This window comes from Pipra filicauda, unplaced genomic scaffold, assembly GCF_003945595.2.
Source record: "Pipra filicauda isolate LSUMZ 115617 unplaced genomic scaffold, ASM394559v2 scaffold896_size56975_pilon, whole genome shotgun sequence".
NCBI classification, from domain to species: Eukaryota; Metazoa; Chordata; class Aves; order Passeriformes; family Pipridae; genus Pipra; species Pipra filicauda.
In genome coordinates, this window is record NW_024105082.1 from 11793 (window position 1) to 27004 (window position 15212).

The 15212-nt window shown below is 56.4% G+C and overlaps 1 protein-coding gene across 3 annotated transcripts; it reads right to left on the bottom strand.

Annotated features, from left to right (window-relative positions):
* Positions 1–341: 341 nt before the first annotated feature.
* Positions 342–7338, bottom strand: LOC113989799 (maestro heat-like repeat-containing protein family member 6). Of its 3 annotated transcripts, none has more exons than XM_039390967.1 (18): positions 6642–7336; positions 6334–6398; positions 5868–6219; positions 5378–5524; positions 5070–5134; positions 4808–4957; positions 4475–4623; positions 4058–4205; positions 3619–3812; positions 3393–3530; positions 2989–3103; positions 2680–2817; positions 2293–2469; positions 2010–2159; positions 1750–1851; positions 1261–1363; positions 932–988; positions 342–782 (listed from the first exon to the last, which is right to left on the bottom strand). In XM_039390967.1, exons 1-18 carry the CDS (start codon positions 6760–6762, stop codon positions 676–678), a joined length of 2478 nt encoding a protein of 825 aa, XP_039246901.1. In that variant the 5' UTR covers positions 6763–7336; the 3' UTR covers positions 342–675. The 3 variants fall into 3 exon arrangements, with proteins under 3 accessions (XP_039246901.1, XP_039246900.1, XP_039246902.1); XM_039390966.1 differs by having other exon boundaries at positions 5378–5528; positions 5872–6219; positions 6642–7335; XM_039390968.1 differs by lacking the exons at positions 5070–5134; positions 5378–5524; positions 5868–6219 and having other exon boundaries at positions 6642–7338.
* Positions 7339–15212: the final 7874 nt, after the last annotated feature.

Sequence of the window (15212 nt, forward strand, 5' to 3'; positions counted from 1 at the left end):
AAGGAGCTCCAGAGGAGCTGCTCCAGAGGCACTTGGGAGCCCGGAGCAATCCAGCCAGTGACACACTGGCAGGACACAGACGCTGCTTCCTGGCTGGGGAGGGCTTGTGGCCATCTCCAAGGACAAGGTGCTCAGGGTTCCCCACAGCTCCAGCCTCTGCCCCTCCACTCTGCTGCAAGCGTTGAGGCTCCAGAAGAGCCACCAAAGGCCAAGGGGCTTCTGCCCACTTTTGCTGGCACGCTGCACAGCGGGGCAAGTGTTGCTGAGCACAAGGAGCCCTTTTCCCCTCTTCTCCAAGGCCCTGTGCACACTGGGCACCAAAAAAACCTCCTGGGCTTCTGTATGTGATAACATGGATGTAATGTTCCCATGCTGAGCTCAAAGGGGGTGCTTGCAGGGAAGAGGCATCTTCCCCACAGGCTCAGGTGGCCCCAGGAGATGGAGCTTCCTGCATCAGTTCTCCACAGAGCTGCAGCAGCACAGGCAGACACTGCCCTGCGGAAAAGGCCGGGTCTTCCACGCCCTGCACAGCCAGTCTTGGAGCTGCTGGAATCTGCAGTAGGGAGCCATCTGTACAGCTCTTGGCACGTAGCAGTGTTGAATTGCCAGGCCTGCCATGGCGAGTCTGATGTCTTCTGTCACACCTCTACGGGCTGGAAGAGGCAGCAACGGAGACTACCAGAAATGGAAGAATGAAGTTCTCCGTACAGCTCTGATGATGTGGAGCGTTTCCTGGGCCAGGTTTGAGACGGCAGGGCTGTCATCAGTCATGTCTTGAAGGGCTGGAAGAGAAAGGAAGAGAGCCAAGGTGAGAGGCCAGGGGTGTGGGGACGTGAGGAGCCCCTCCTGCCAGGGCCATCCCAGCCAGCTCTTGCCATGGCCAGGAGGGAGCAGGGCCCAAGGGGATCAGCTGGAAGGTGCTCTCGCTCACCCTGGCAGATGAGCTGCAGCTCTGGCTGCTCCTTCTTCATGGACCTGGCGGCGATCCCTGGGAACACAGAGCCTGTCAGGCCCCAGAGGCACAGGTTCCCCGCAGCGGCGCTGCCAGCCCGGCCACACGGCCTCCTGCCCTGGCAGGGCTGAGCCCGGGGCCTTCCCGCATGGGGACGCCCCAGGGCTGGGCTGGCACAGGGCGGCAGCAGGCGCTCGGGGCCACTCGGGGCTCCACATGCCCTGGGCCGCATCCTGCTGCCGCTGCAGCAGCCGGGGCTGGGGCCGAGCTGCAGCGGGGCGGGGAGGGACCCCGGCCTTGTGGCTCACCCAGAAACTTGATGGCCAGCTTTCGCAGGGGCTTCTCTGGGCTCTCCAGGAACGGCAGGGCCTGGCGCACGTACTGGCCCACTCGGCTCCTGTCCTTTTCCAGCTGCAAAGAGCGCCAGGGCAGAGAGGGAAGGCTCGGCTCAGGCTCTGCCCCTTGGCCGGGCGCTGCCTGCCCCCAGCACGGGGCTCCCCTGCCCACAGAGCCCTGAGGCCTGGCCAGCAGCCGCTGGGGTCGGGCTTTGGGGGGAGCAGAGGGCTGGGTGCCCCTGGGGAGCCGTGGGGCGGCCCTGCCCCACAGCCCAGCTGGGCCGGGGCTCTATGGCAGCCTGGCTGCGGGGCAGGGGAGCTTGGAAAAGAGCCCGCACGCCCCAGGGAAGGGAGCAGTGTGTGGGGCACAGGCTGGTGTCTGTGGGTGCAGCAGTGGACACAGGCACCCTGCCAGCCCCACACATTGGGCATCAGGGGCTGGGGCTTTGGGGCCGTCCTTACCAGGCACTCGGGAAACCTCCACGGCTGCTCCATGGTCACCAAGTCCTCAAGATCTCTCCACTTCAGGAACCTGGCTGCACCAAACAGTGCTCTCCAAGAGGCCTGCACAGCAACAGAGAGCGGGCCATGGCACCGCAGCCCAGGGCACAGCACCCACATCCCTGTGCCAAGGCCAGGAGGAGGCTGCAGGCGACCATGGGCCAGGGCAGGAGGCACAACAGCCTCCTGCCATGGGGACACCAGAGCCCACGAGTCCTCACCTCTGCCACACGCTGGTTCTCATTGTGCCAGTTGAAGTAGAATGGCACCAGACTCAGGTACACGTGTGGCTTTAGGCTCTTGCTCCTCTCTGTCACCTCCATCAGCTCCCAGAAGAGGAGCATGGAGAGCTGCTGCAGCTGGCTGTGCTCCTGGTGCAAAGGAAGAGGAAAAGACCTCAGCACTGGCTTCTCCAGGCCCACCGGGGCACAGGCCTGAAAAGACACTGGGCCCAAAGTTTCCTGGCAGCACTCAGTGCCCACGATGAGGGGCACAGAGCCTTACGTTGTCAAAGAGTGGCCGCAGCGCCTCAAGCAACTTCAGGGCAGTAGGGGTGGATATTTTGACAATTTGGAAGTGCAGCACATTGATGAACGCGGAGAGGGTCATCTGAACTGCGTCTGTGTCTGCATCCTGCAGTAGCTCCAGGAGGCTTTCACTCAGGCTCCGCATGCTCTTAGCCTGTGTGGAACACAATGCTGTGGTGCAGCCCCACGCTGCTGCCGCGGGGCCCAGAGGCCAAAGGTGCGTCCCAAAGGAGTCGGGCAGCTGAACGGGGAGGAGGAGAGCTGGGAGCAGCTGCCACAGCTGCCAAAGGCCAGCCAAGGCCAAGCTACTGCCTTGCACAGCCGCACGCTGCCGGCCCGGCTTCAGCCCCTGCCCCCTGCTCACCATTGCGGGATCCCTGCTGAGCACCACCAGGCCTCGGAGCGCCAGGCGACGCCTCTCCGGGCACTGACTGCGCAGGTGCCTGGAAATAATCTGCAGGACGCTGGGCCCACATTGTCTGGGGTTCAGGCAGTGCAGGACCTGAAAGGCAGGGAGCAGTGACGGGGTGCCCGGCCGGCAGGAGCCCGGACCCGCCCAGGGCTGGGCCCAGGCAGCAGCACAGGGTGCAGGCACCGTCCCGGGCGGCTGCGGCTGTGAGAGGGCAGAGAGGGGGAGGCAGCTGGGCCAGGCAGCGCTCGCCATCAGGCTCACCTCCACCAGGAACGCCAGGGCAGGCAGTTCCCACAGGGGCTCTCCCCTGCTGAGCCGCGGGAGCAGGCTGACGGCGATGCTGCGGCAGAAGGAGCGGGAGACACGGCACAGCTCCCTGCAAGGGGGAATAAAGGTGCCAGAGACCCTGAGCCAGGTGGGCAAAGCTCTCCTGGGACTGACTCACACAGGCCTGGTCTTTGGCCACCAGCCCAGGAGAGGACGTGGGCACTTTGGGAGGTGGCTCCTCCTGTGCAGCCGCCCCTCTCCGCCTTTTCCACTCTGCTCAGCCATCCCTGGCTGCCAAGGCCCTCTGGCCCAGCACACGGGCACTGTGAGGGGTGGCCTGTGCACAGGGCAGAAATGACCTGTGGGGGTGTGGGGCAGTGGGGAGAAAGGGCTCTCACCTGGCCAGCAGACCCACTGCATAGTGGTGGCTGTCAGCCTTGAGGAGCATGTCCCAGCCACACTTGCGACCGATCGCCATCAACACGTCCTCACCCAGCAGCTGGCGCAGCAGGGCTTTAACAGTCTGCACTGCAAACCTGTGTGCAGAGCACAGCCCAGGTCAGGCACAGAGCCCTGGCCCCAGCCCCGAGGGCATGGCAGGGAGAGGGGACTGGGATGGAGCACCTGTTGGGGTTGGGGGGAAGGCTGCGCTGCTCCCGGCATCGCCTCCAGAAGGTCTCGACCTCCTCTGACATCTCCTCTGTGCTGATGAAAACTTGGAAGAGCAGAGTCAGAAGGAGGCGCGGGAAATTGTCCTTCACTCCCCCTGGGCACCAGGAGTGGGACAGCTGGAGGATCTCCCAGAGTGCCACAGTTGCCTGCCAAAGACAAAGCACCCAGAGACGGCTCTCAGGGCCCAGATGTCCATGTGGCAGGGCCCAAGCATGGCAGGGACAGGCCAGGGGAGACACAGGGGGATCCCCCAGCCTGGTGTCCCTGAACCTGCCCCTAAGCCAGGCTTGCAGCCCAGTGCCTGGGGCAGGGAGAAGCAGTGGTGAGGGAGGATGGAAAGGCGTCCCAGAGGCAACCTGGGGGCGAGCAGAGGCCAGCTCAAGAAACTCACAGCCAGGGCAAAGACATCCCTCTCATCCCCATCAGAGGTGCGTCTCCTGTGCGCTGGCCAGTATTCCAGCACACGGAAGAGGATCTGCAGCACCGGCTCCTTAGTCCATCTGGAGGAGATGAGCGTCTTCCACATGGTGCGAGCAGCTCTGTGGAGTCACAACTCTGCCTCAGGGGGGTCTGGGACACAGCTCTGTGGCCTGGGCAGCTGCGGGGCCCAGGTGACAGAGCCACGGTGCCTTGTGGGGCAGGGAGGCAGGCTGGCCTCAGGATTGGAGGCTGACATGCCAAAGCTGGCAAAGAGAGGAGCTGGAGTGTCCTGGAAGTCTCCATGTCTCTGGCACACCATTTGGGACAGGCTGTCCAGGGGGATGGAGTCTAAAGGCAGGTGAGCCTTCAAGGCAGGTGGGCCCCATACCTGTCACAGGCTGGGGCAGAGCGCAGCAGGGTCACTGCAACGTCCATGGGGTGTTCCTCGGTCAGCAGGACAAGAGTCTTGTCCAGCCTGTGCTCAGCAGACACATTGGACGTGAGCCACTGATGGATGCACCTGACTATGGCCGGCACCTGGAGGGGACACGGGGGACAGTTGGAGAGCTGCCAGAGCCAGTAACTCGCCCAGCTTCCCCCAAGAAGCGCTCCCCTTGCCACCACACTCTGCTGGTCTCAAAGGCTGAGGGGGCCCAGCGCAGCCGGCGTGAGGGGCCACAGCATCCCTGGGGGACTGGAGCCCTGGCCACAGGCTGCTTACTTGCTTTGCTTTGTAGACACTGTTCTCCACAAGCATATCCAGCAGGGCAGCGCTGGTCTGGGCACTGAAGAGGTCCGAGTTTGCCGTGCCCCCAGTGGCCATGAAAGTGGCCTCTTCATGCCAAATGCACCTGATGAATCTGCAAACCAGCTACAGGAGAAAGGCAAGGAAGAGAGAGGGATGTCCCCTGGAGGGCTGCGACAGCGGTGCTGGGCTGAGCAGTGAGAGCAGGCCCAGCCCAGGCGGGGATGGCTGCAGGTACCTGTGCTGCCCTGCGGAAGCGGCCACGGGCACGGAGCTGCTCTTCTGTCCGCTCCTGGCCTGCATCTGGCAAAGAGCGAGCGTGCTCAGAGCTGAGGGTGTGCGGGAGAGGCCGGAGAACACAGCCCAGGCCTGGGCTCCAGGAGCAGGCAGGGCCAGCCCCGGGATGCCCAGTGGATGGAGCACGGCTGCCAGGAGATCAGCCCCTCTGCCCCCCTCCCTTTCCCTGGGCATGTCCAGAGGGGATGGGACAGGATGAGGCCAAGGGGGCTTCAGCCACCAGCCCTGTGGCCCAGCTCCAGCACTCACCCTCCTGCGGGGGCTGCACCTGCTGCACCTCTTCAGGCTGCTGTGTTGGAGCAGCCCTAGGGCTTTCCTCCTTCTCCTCCTCCTTCACCCAGGCCAGCTTGGGCACCGTGGGGGGTCTCTGCTGCATGTCTCCGTCTGGTGTTATGGCTACCTGCAGCAGAGATGCCATGGAAAAGCTTTGGCTCCCCAAGTCCTGCAGTCGTGCCTTCAAGGCAGCTGCAAGAGAGAAGCCTGGGAAATGCCTCGCCTTATCCAGTCCCACTGTCTGGCCTCAAGGGCACCTGTCCCAGGGACTGGAGATGCCTTGAGCAGCCCCAGGTCCCCAGGTCCCACAGTCTGGCCTGGAGGATGCACAGGGGAGAGGTGGAGAGCTGCCAGAGTGAGCAACTGGCCCAGTTTCCACGGAGAAATGCTTCCCTTCCCAGCACACTGTGCCAGCCTCAAAGGCTGAGGGGGCCCAGCGCACCCAGCTTGGGGGGCCACAGGCTGCTTACTTCAGCAGAGACAGCTCTCTCCTCAAGAAACTCCAGGCTGGGGGTATCGGCCAGGCGCTGAACAGGCGCGGCGTCAGTGCTCGCCACGCCCTCCGTCGTTGTGGCGTCGGCCTCCTCCGTGAGACCAGGCAGCACAGAGTCACAGTGTGACACATCATCGGTGGACGTGGTGTCCCAGTGGGTTGTGAGATCACTGGTTGTGGTGTCACACTTTGCTGGGACAGCAGTCGACGCAGTGCTGACATCAGGCTTTGTCAGCTGGGTCAGGATGGTGTCAGGCTGGGCCTGGACATCAGCTGGTGTGATCCTGGCCTTTCTACGCCGACTGCCCATGAATTTCATAAATGTCTGCAGGAGAAAGAAGGGCAGGGAAGAGAGGGATGTCCCCTGGAGGGCTGCGACAGCGGTGCTGGGCTGAGCAGTGAGAGCAGGCCCAGCCCAGGCGGGGATGGCTGCAGGTACCTGTGCTGCCCTGCGGAAGCGGCCACGGGCACGGAGCTGCTCTTCTGTCCGCTCCTGGCCTGCATCTGGCAAAGAGCGAGCGTGCTCAGAGCTGAGGGTGTGCGGGAGAGGCCGGAGAACACAGCCCAGGCCTGGGCTCCAGGAGCAGGCAGGGCCAGCTCTGGGATGCCCAGTGGATGGAGCAAGGCTGCCAGGAGTTCAGCCCCTCTGCCCCCCTCCCTTTCTCTGGGCATGTCCAGAGCGGATGGGACAGGATGAGGTCAAGGGGACTGCAGCCACCAGCCCTGTGGCCCAGCTCCAGCACTCACCCTCCTGCGGGGGCTGCACCTGCTGCACCTCTTCAGGCTGCTGTGCTGGAGCAGCCCCAGGGCTTTCCTCCTCCTTCTTCCTCCGGAACAGCCTGAGCAGGCTGAAGCGTCTCCCTGCCATGCCACAGTCTGGTGTCCAGGGCACCTGCAAGAGAGAAAGAGAACCTCGGAGAAACTCCGGGCCCTAAGTCCTGCAGAATGGCCTGGAGGCCACCTGCCGCAGGGATTGGAGACACCTCGGAGAAGCTCCGGGTCTCCAAGTCCTGCAAAAGGGTCTCAAGGGCACCTGCCACAGGGCTTAGAGACACCTCGGAGAAACTCCGGGTCTCCAAGTCCTGCAGAAGGGTCTCAAGGGCACCTGCCACAGGGATTAGAGACACCTCGGAGAAACTCCGGGTCTCCAAATCCTGTGGAAATGCCTCGAGGTCACCTGGAAATGAGAAAATCCTCCAAAACGCTCCGGGTCAGCAAGGCACGAGTTGGCTGCGCGGGGGCTCCGCACAGCACCGCTCTGTCCCGTCCTGTCCCGTCGCCTGCTCCGAGGAGCACTGTTGACACTGTGGCCGTGTCACCAGCAGCACCTCTGTCACCGCGGGTCATAAAGGGCCCTTGGACACCCTGCCCCCTTCCATCCCACCGGCCGTGCCCAGCGTGTCACAAAGGGCCCTGGGACACAGTGCCACGTGGCCTGGGGCCTCCCCCAGCCCCGCCAACCTGCCCCACCTTGGAGGGAATCCGCTCTCTGAGTATCTAATCTGGCTGGACCTGAACTGTAGGAACGGCTCAAGAAATGAGCAAACACTCCCCTCCTGTGCCTGCTCACGGCAGTACAAGGAGCCCCCTCGGCCGCCGACTCAGTCGCAGTGGGAAGGGCACGGGGCCTTCCACACAAGCTGGCACGGCCTCCTTGGGAGAAGTGCTGGCTGGTGGCCATCCTAAACAGGGGGGCTGACACCGAGAAGGAAGGTGTGGGCAAGGGCACCAATGCTGCTGGCAGCCCTTTGGCCAGGGCTGCACCCAAATCAGCAGCTCTGGCAAGTCCTGGCCAGAGGAGACCTGCCACTGCCCCGAGTCCTGGCAAGGGTGCTGCCCGTCTCCTGCCCCAAAGAGCTGTGCCCCTGTGTATTAGTTCATTTGAATACATGCCCGGAATAAAGACAAGTACAACAGACATTCAAACAGTACAAAAAATCTTTTATTGCAGTAAGAATAAAAAACTAGCAAAGAGAATCAAAAGCTAAAAAAGAATACAAAATAACTGCTTTATCAGTTGGCATTCATACAATACTATGAACAGCTTTTATTATAGTATTAACTAGTAATAAGGGAATTAAAGGAACATTTAAAGGATATTAAAACAATACTACGAGTGGTTTTTAATACAGTATTAACTAGTAAAAAGGGAATTACAAGGATATTAAAAAAGGATATAAAACATTTGCTTTCTCAATTGCTTCCTGTCAATAACCTGTGCTTACCCACACAGACAGGCCAGGGCTGCCAGGATCTGCAGCAGCTGGTCGGTGCCCGTGCTTAGCGGGCGTCCCCGCGGAGCAACACAGTCTCCATGGCAGGATGAGGATCGCTCACCCCAGCAGTCCTGACACCCCATTTTATCAGCTCTACATTACACCACGTAGGGCCAGTACCCAGTATAAGGTGATGCCTGAGTGGCAGCCAAACCCCGCCTGTTCATCACCTGATAGCAACAGTCTGTGCATGCCCTGCTGTAGGGCAAGGGGCGAGTGACCCCTGCCCACATCATCTTCCTCCCATCATCATCTTTCTCACCCCTATGTATGACCTCTACCATTGTGTTTCAAGGGTAGATGTATCTATCTTGCAATATGTAGCAAACCAAGGAAGAACTCAGCTCTCATAATAGGGGATATCAAGCTGACTTGCTAAAAAGCACAATGGACCTTACAATTAACCTGTGCCATGAAGTTACATTGTACCATACTCTGGCTGGTTTCACATCCTAATATGATTCCTTTCTCACGCCTCTATGTTCCATTGATAATCTAATTAAAAAGTACCCCCCTTACAGACATGAAACAGTTTAAAGTTCTGTAGATGTAGAGATGAAAAAGTCATATCTCAAATGTAGTGCTAGCTTGTTCCTCAGCATTTCCAAAATTCCTTCCCAGCAGGTGCCAGGATGGGTGGGCAGGAGGTGACTTGCTTTATTCAGACCATTCTTGTACGTGCGACTGCTGCTCTTTCACCCCTCTCCCCCTATTTCTGGGTTGGTTTCTAGAGCTGTTTTTGAAAGAAACACTTTTTTCAAACTCACACGTGAATATTTTTGAAGATATACAAGACATAAAAATCTAGTAAAACCAATATTTAACAAAATGGTGAAATCACACTCCTTTATTTACTCTGAGCACTCTGCTACTGACAGTTTGTGTAGTTCTCCATATACTGGAAATGTAACAAAGGATCAAGAAATTTTTTGTGTTCTTTATTTCCTTTTAAATTTTTTTTCTGTCATCAAATTGGCTGCAGGATTTGGTCCTGTCTTTGTGGAGGATGAATGCCACTGTCTTTTTATGTTTGATATTTTATTGCTCTGGGGGACTGTCAGTGGGAGAAGTGGTGGGAAGGATCCTCCACTCAGGGGCTGGAGCTTCAGCTTCTAAAGAAGGCTGTACTTAATCACAGAGCTGCAACTCAGGATTTCTCCTGGAGTTCCAGAACTTTTCATTTAGCCAGCTGAGAGTGCCCAGGGCACAGCCAGGTTAATGTTTAACTCTTCCAACACTGGGCTCATCCCGAGGATATCTTGTCATCCTGAGAAGGAGGAAGGGAGGTGCTGTGCCTGTTCCCTGTGGCTGTGCAGGAAGCAAAACCTTCAAAGCCGTGGCCCTTCTGAAGGAGTTGATCTTGTGTTATTCCTCAGTAGTCAGCACTGAAAATTCTGTATCTGAGACACTGAATGAAAAGGAGAGTTGCCAAGAGGCTTGTTTGGGGGAGAGGTTTTTTTTGGTTTGTTTTATTATGGGAGTCTTTTAGTGCCAAATGAAGGTTGGATCATGAAAATCAGTCTTGTCACAGACAAAAAATGTAAAGGCATTTAAATGCTTTCAGATGCTGTTACCATTTTCCTTTCTTTCACTTTCTCACCCCTTGCAAATCAGAGACAGTTCCTAGAGGACAGGAGAATAAAATAAACAAAACAAGAAATTATTTTTCTACTCTTGAGGCCTGTGTCTGGTCTATTTTGAATGCTTTTGAACCCTACTGCTTCCATGCTCTTTTTCAAGTAGCACCAGATAAATACCTGTGAACTGCTGAGATCAGAGTGATCATTCTTCCTTCACAAAAGGTTTCTCTTTTTTTTTCCTATCCTGTGTCCCTTTTGTGTTCCGTGCTATGGAGTGACAATACTTTTGTTCTAAGCTAATTCACTGCTGCTGTTTTGGGTACAACTAATGTCAAGCAGCAAACCTGTAACATGCCAGAAACAGGCTACAGTGGGTTGAAGACACAGCTTATGTTTGATGGTGTGTAAATACAGAGAGTTAGTTGGGTTTATCTGATAGCCTGGCAGGAAGAGAGAGGAGCAGGACAAACTGTTTTCAGTAACTGTGCTGTTCAGACACCTGATAAGATGGAGAGTGCTTTGGAACTACTGATGTGCTTTGAATAAGAAAAGAATAATCAGGTCCATTGGCACTGGCTTATCAGGAAGGCAGTAAAATGCCAGCACTTTTACATGAGCAAAAGGAAATGTTTTAGACACTTTGGGCCATTTTTCCATTGACATTAAATAGCAGGGTGCTTTTGAGTGTGCTGTAAGGAGTGGAAGGATTTATTACCTTGACAGAATTACAGGTGAATGTGTTTAGAGAGGAGTCCTCAGCAACAAGAACAGCTCTTTGGATAAGTGGCCACATCTATTCATGCTTTTGGTAGAGATTCAGTATTTCCCTCCTTTCTTTCTCCCTGAAGTGCAGTGGCTCACTTACAATGTGCAGTTTTTCAGAGTGTAACACACCTGTGCATTTTGTAATATCCTGGCAGCATGTTTGATATTGGGTGTGTAACAGGCTGTTCATAAAATAATGCTGGATCACTGACTGGTGTGTCCTCTGCCTTCAGTCCCTGGGTATTTTCATGTTCCAAAAAGAATATATCTCAGCCTGTGCTGGGAAGGGAAGGTGGGATTCACCATTAACTTACCCCAGCAGGCAGGAAACATGCTCAGATGCACTATTATCTTCTCAAAGTTTACTCATTTTTATTTTTGTACCTTTTCAAAATTTATTTCTAGGTTCTTTCACGTGCTTACAATTAATTTGGGGATATTCAAATTTGCTGAATGATAGTGCAAGAACATATTTGATTGATTTTGGATTCTAATTGATTCCTGTCAATGAGATCCCTGTGACACTCTGAAATCAATGATATGTGACTCAACCAAGGCACCACTGTTCTGTACATTAGGTAGCAGTGGGGAATTTAGGAACTAAATGTTCACAAGGTATAAATGGAGAAAATATTTAGATTTCAATAGCCCTTTGTTTGGCATTTATTCACCCAAATATATTTCTTGGGAAAGTTAGTTTTCCAAAGGGCAGGCTTTCAGTAAAAGAAAGGTCATTGATTTAAGGTTTATTAAATTTTAGCTAAAAACAACAGGCTCCATTGGGATGTAAAATAATTTAAGTATTTACTGCAGGCAACCTTCATGCTTTAGAGCTGTTGCTCAAAGGTTTAATTCTTCTCTGAAGATGTCAACTGTAAATATAAAAATGCCTCACTGAAAATGTAATGGTTCAAAGATTCTAACTGAAATAAAAATTCCTGCCTGGGGAAAGCACTATAATCAAAAGAAAGTGGTCTTCACTTTTTTTTTCCTGTGGAGGCTGCACTTGAAAAGAGTGCTTCAAGGCAGCAGGGTTGGTAGGGAATGTGAATTTTTATTCATTTATTTATCTACTCTCCCCTACAGATGATGATAGTCTGGCTTTGGAATCAGCAACACACTTCAGCCACTAATACAAGGCAATATGTGAGCTGCTGCCGCTTCCAAAATGCAGTATCCTGGTATTTCAGTCAACTTTATAATCTGGCAAAAACCCACTTGGCAATATTAAAATCTAGCTTCTGAAGCACTTTCATTTGTGAAAGCTTTTGATGTCTTTTTATATCTTTTTAGCATATATTAAATTCCTTGGGAGCAGTGGCCAGGATGTACACTTGATGGATGACTGGGGTGGGGAGTCTCACCCCACTTCCCACTTTTTTTTTTCCCTCTCCTTTATATTTAAAAAGAGGTGTGATAATTGTGCATTAGGTAATGCTGGAACATGAATCCTGCAGATGCAGCTGTTTGACACCATTAACGTGGGGGGTTTGTGCCATTGTTAGGTAAGTTAGCAGAGATTTTCCAAGCTGAGAAGGACAGCCTGCTGCCAAGCTCTGGCATCTGTCTTAAGAAGTCTTTTCCTTCAAGGATGCCCTGAGGGAAATGATGACTGGATGCTTTTCTGAAGGCACAAATGGCCTGTTTTCTCTTCCATAGCATTCAGAATGGGACTCCTTGTTCCAGCCTGCCTGCTCAGGGTTCTGTGGTGGTGGGTTAGGGTTTTCATGTGGTTTTTCTTCTGGGATAAAGGTGTGTACAGTGAATACTGATTATTCATCCCATGTCTGGTTCACTGTCTACATCTTGAATTTGACCCAGAGTCTGTGTAAATGAGGAATGCATTGAAACAAAGTCAAGGATCCTTCAGTGACTTGTTTCTGTGAGTTCACTCTTCTGAGACCTCTGATGAGTCTGGCAGGGCAGTGCCTGTGTGCAGAGGGGCAGGGAAAGAGAGTCCCAGCAGAGCAGCAGTGCCAGGGAGCAGCAGCATTTGGCCTGTTGAGAGCTGCTCTTTTTCTCCTGCCCCCCTCCCCTTCTGGGCCTGGGCTGAGGCCTCAGTGCTCTGGGCCTTGGTCCCTGGGCTGGGCTGGGTCAGTCCTGTGGCCATGGCCCTGCTGGCATGAGCTGGGCTCCACTGCACTCTTGCCACCACACAAGGGGCTCCATTTGCTCCGGGCACAGCCTGAAGCCTCAGCTCTTCTTCTCCAGGGCTCTCAGGAACAAGGCCAAGGAGCAGACTCTCCAGAGGGTCCTTGCCTTGCTGGTTTCTCCCTGGAGTCCGTGTGCTGCCCTCAGGGTGCCACTGTGGGGGCTGAGGGGCTGAGGCTGCTCCAGCTGGTGCTGGTGGTGGCCAGTGCCCCTGGAGATGGCAAATGGGGCCTGAGGAGCCCGGGGCCGATTCTCTGCTGCTGTGCTGGGGAGCGGGGCTGGCCCTGGGGCTGCAGGAGCTGCCTGAGCTGATGATGTGCTGAGCATTGCAGCCCCAGAGGGCCTGTCCCTGAGCTCCATGGCCTCCATGTCCTGCTGCAGGGCCAGACCTGAGTGTGCTGCTCTGCTGGGCTGGGGCAGGGGCAGGGAGATGGGGGGACCAGGGAGGGGCTGGACTGGGCAGTGCCAGGGAGGGGAAAACCCCAATGTTGAGCTGAAGGGTGTGAGTGGGCAGGGTGGGGGTTCTGCCACCACTTGGGCACCTCTGGAGTCAGCGTTTCCTTTGGCAGCACAACTTATCTCAGACCAGATAGTTTTCCAGAGTTGGCTTTTCCCCCTCTTTCCCAAGGTTTTCTTTTTTGTTTTCTCATCCCCTGTGGGGAAAAGGGGGAAGGGAAGCACATGCTGATCTCTGCTTTTATCTGTATACAAAAGGGAGCTGGGGTGGGGAGGGAGGGGGGAGACAAAGCGATTTCTCTCTCTATTCTCTCTCTTTTATCCCATTCCCGCCTCCCTCGCCACACCCCGGGCGACTGTTTCACCGCCGCCCCTCCTCGCCCGTCCCGCGGGGCAGCTCTTTGAGCTCCGGGGCGGCGGAGACTCCCCCGGCGCGGCCCTTTGGTTTTCCTTGGTTTATTCTCCGGAGCTGATTCCGTTCCGAGCTCGCCCCCCCGCTCTGGCGACCCCCGCCAGGGCCCGTCCCGGGGCGGCTCCTTCAGTGCCACGGGCGGCGGGGACCCCTCGGGGCGGCTCCCCCAGGGCCCCGCCCGCCGCCGCCGCTCCCCGGGGCCCTCCCCGCTTCCTGCCGGGATCGGACACCGCCGGCGGCCCCGGCCCTGCCGGGCTCCATCAGCCTCAGCAATTGCTGCCAAGGAGGGGCCGGGGGCTTCCTCTTGGCCTTCGTCTCCCTGGCGCTGGGGCTCGGCTTCTACCTGCGCCAGAAGGTGAGGGGGGTCCCAGGGGGTCGTGTGTCCCCCCAGAGCGTCTGTGCCCCCCCGGGGACCCCCACCCCGGTGTCACCCCCTTTTCTCTCCCCACAGAGCTCCTGAGCCGCCGGCGGCCGCAGCCCCTCCCCGGGGCCTCGGGCCCAGCCTGGACCCCTCCTGTCCCTGTGAGGATTTTGGGGGGGTCGTGTGTCCCCCCCTCCCCTGCTGCCACTCCTGATCCCAGGAAAGCTTCCCAGTTCTCCCCAGTCCCGGTTATTGGGGGGCAGTGGGGAAGGGGCTTGGGGGAATCCCAAGGGGTGGAGCCGAGTTTGGGGGGGGCAGAACAGGCCCCGGGATGGATCGGGAATGGGGACCCCCCTGTGTTCCCCCCTGTCAGCCCGCTCTGGGGGGGCTCTGGGAGGGCACCTGCCCCTCAATAAGGCACCCAGCACACTTTGAAAGGTGCTGGGAACCCCCTAAACCTCCACACAGGCTCTGGAGGACTGCCTAAACATACTCAAAGCCCACCCAGGACCCCACCCAACCCCTTCTCTGGGGGGACTTCTCTGGGCACTGGTGGTGCTGGGAGCCCCCCCGGCTGCGGGCGAGGAGCTCTCGGGTGAGCGGGGGGTGGGAAAGGGGTGGTCAGTGGGAAAAGGGGGGTCAGAGGGGACAGAAGGGGTGGTGGGACCCCAAACTGAGTGGGAGGGGAGTGGGACCCCCCAAAAGTGGAGGGAGGAGGGGCACTGAGGATGCCCTCTGGAGCCCTGTCAGAGCCCTGACACTTCTGGGGTGACTCCAGGAACAGCCTTCACTGGCCCAGGGACATTCATCTCCCCAGCCTCGCACACATCCCCTGCAAATGGCCCTGTCTCCTCCATCACCCTCCTCTGCCTTTCTGGCCTGGCCCTTTCATTCCACACCAGCAAAGCAGCCTGGGCACCATCTCACCTGGGCACTCAGAGGGCTTCTGTGAGCAGGAGGGGCAGATTTCTCTGGAAGGTGCATTTGTCCCCTGTCCCATGGCACAGGGCACAGCTCAGAGGATGAATAGAGCTTTTTCAAGACAAAAATAGGGAGAGGAAGAACAAAAGAGGCAAAATTAGAGAGATGAAAGGTGCCCCAAAAATCAGGAGCTTCCTCTGAGCCAGGTTTCCATAATTGAATCACTGATGGGATATTTACTTTGATAAGTAGCTGCACAGAACTATTCATGTAGACAATGAAAGAATCAGCTTAATACAATATATAGAAGGTGTTGTCAATGGAAACAAATGGAGAAAAATTGTTGAGATTAAAAAAAAAAAAAAAATCAAAGGTCTGGCAATGCTGGCCAGGAAG

Bases quoted from the DNA above. Each gene is read 5' to 3' on its own strand.
- LOC113989799 (XM_039390967.1), bottom strand. From the start codon at position 6,762: ATGGCAGGGAGACGCTTCAGCCTGCTCAGGCTGTTCCGGAGGAAGAAG. The intron at 5,135-5,377 runs GTGAGTGCTGGA...GCTCTTTGCCAG, and splicing joins GGTGCAGCCCCCGCAGGAGG to ATGCAGGCCAGGAGCGGACA. The intron at 3,813-4,057 runs GTGAGTTTCTTG...TGTCTTTGGCAG, and splicing joins GGGATGTCTTTGCCCTGGCT to GCAACTGTGGCACTCTGGGA.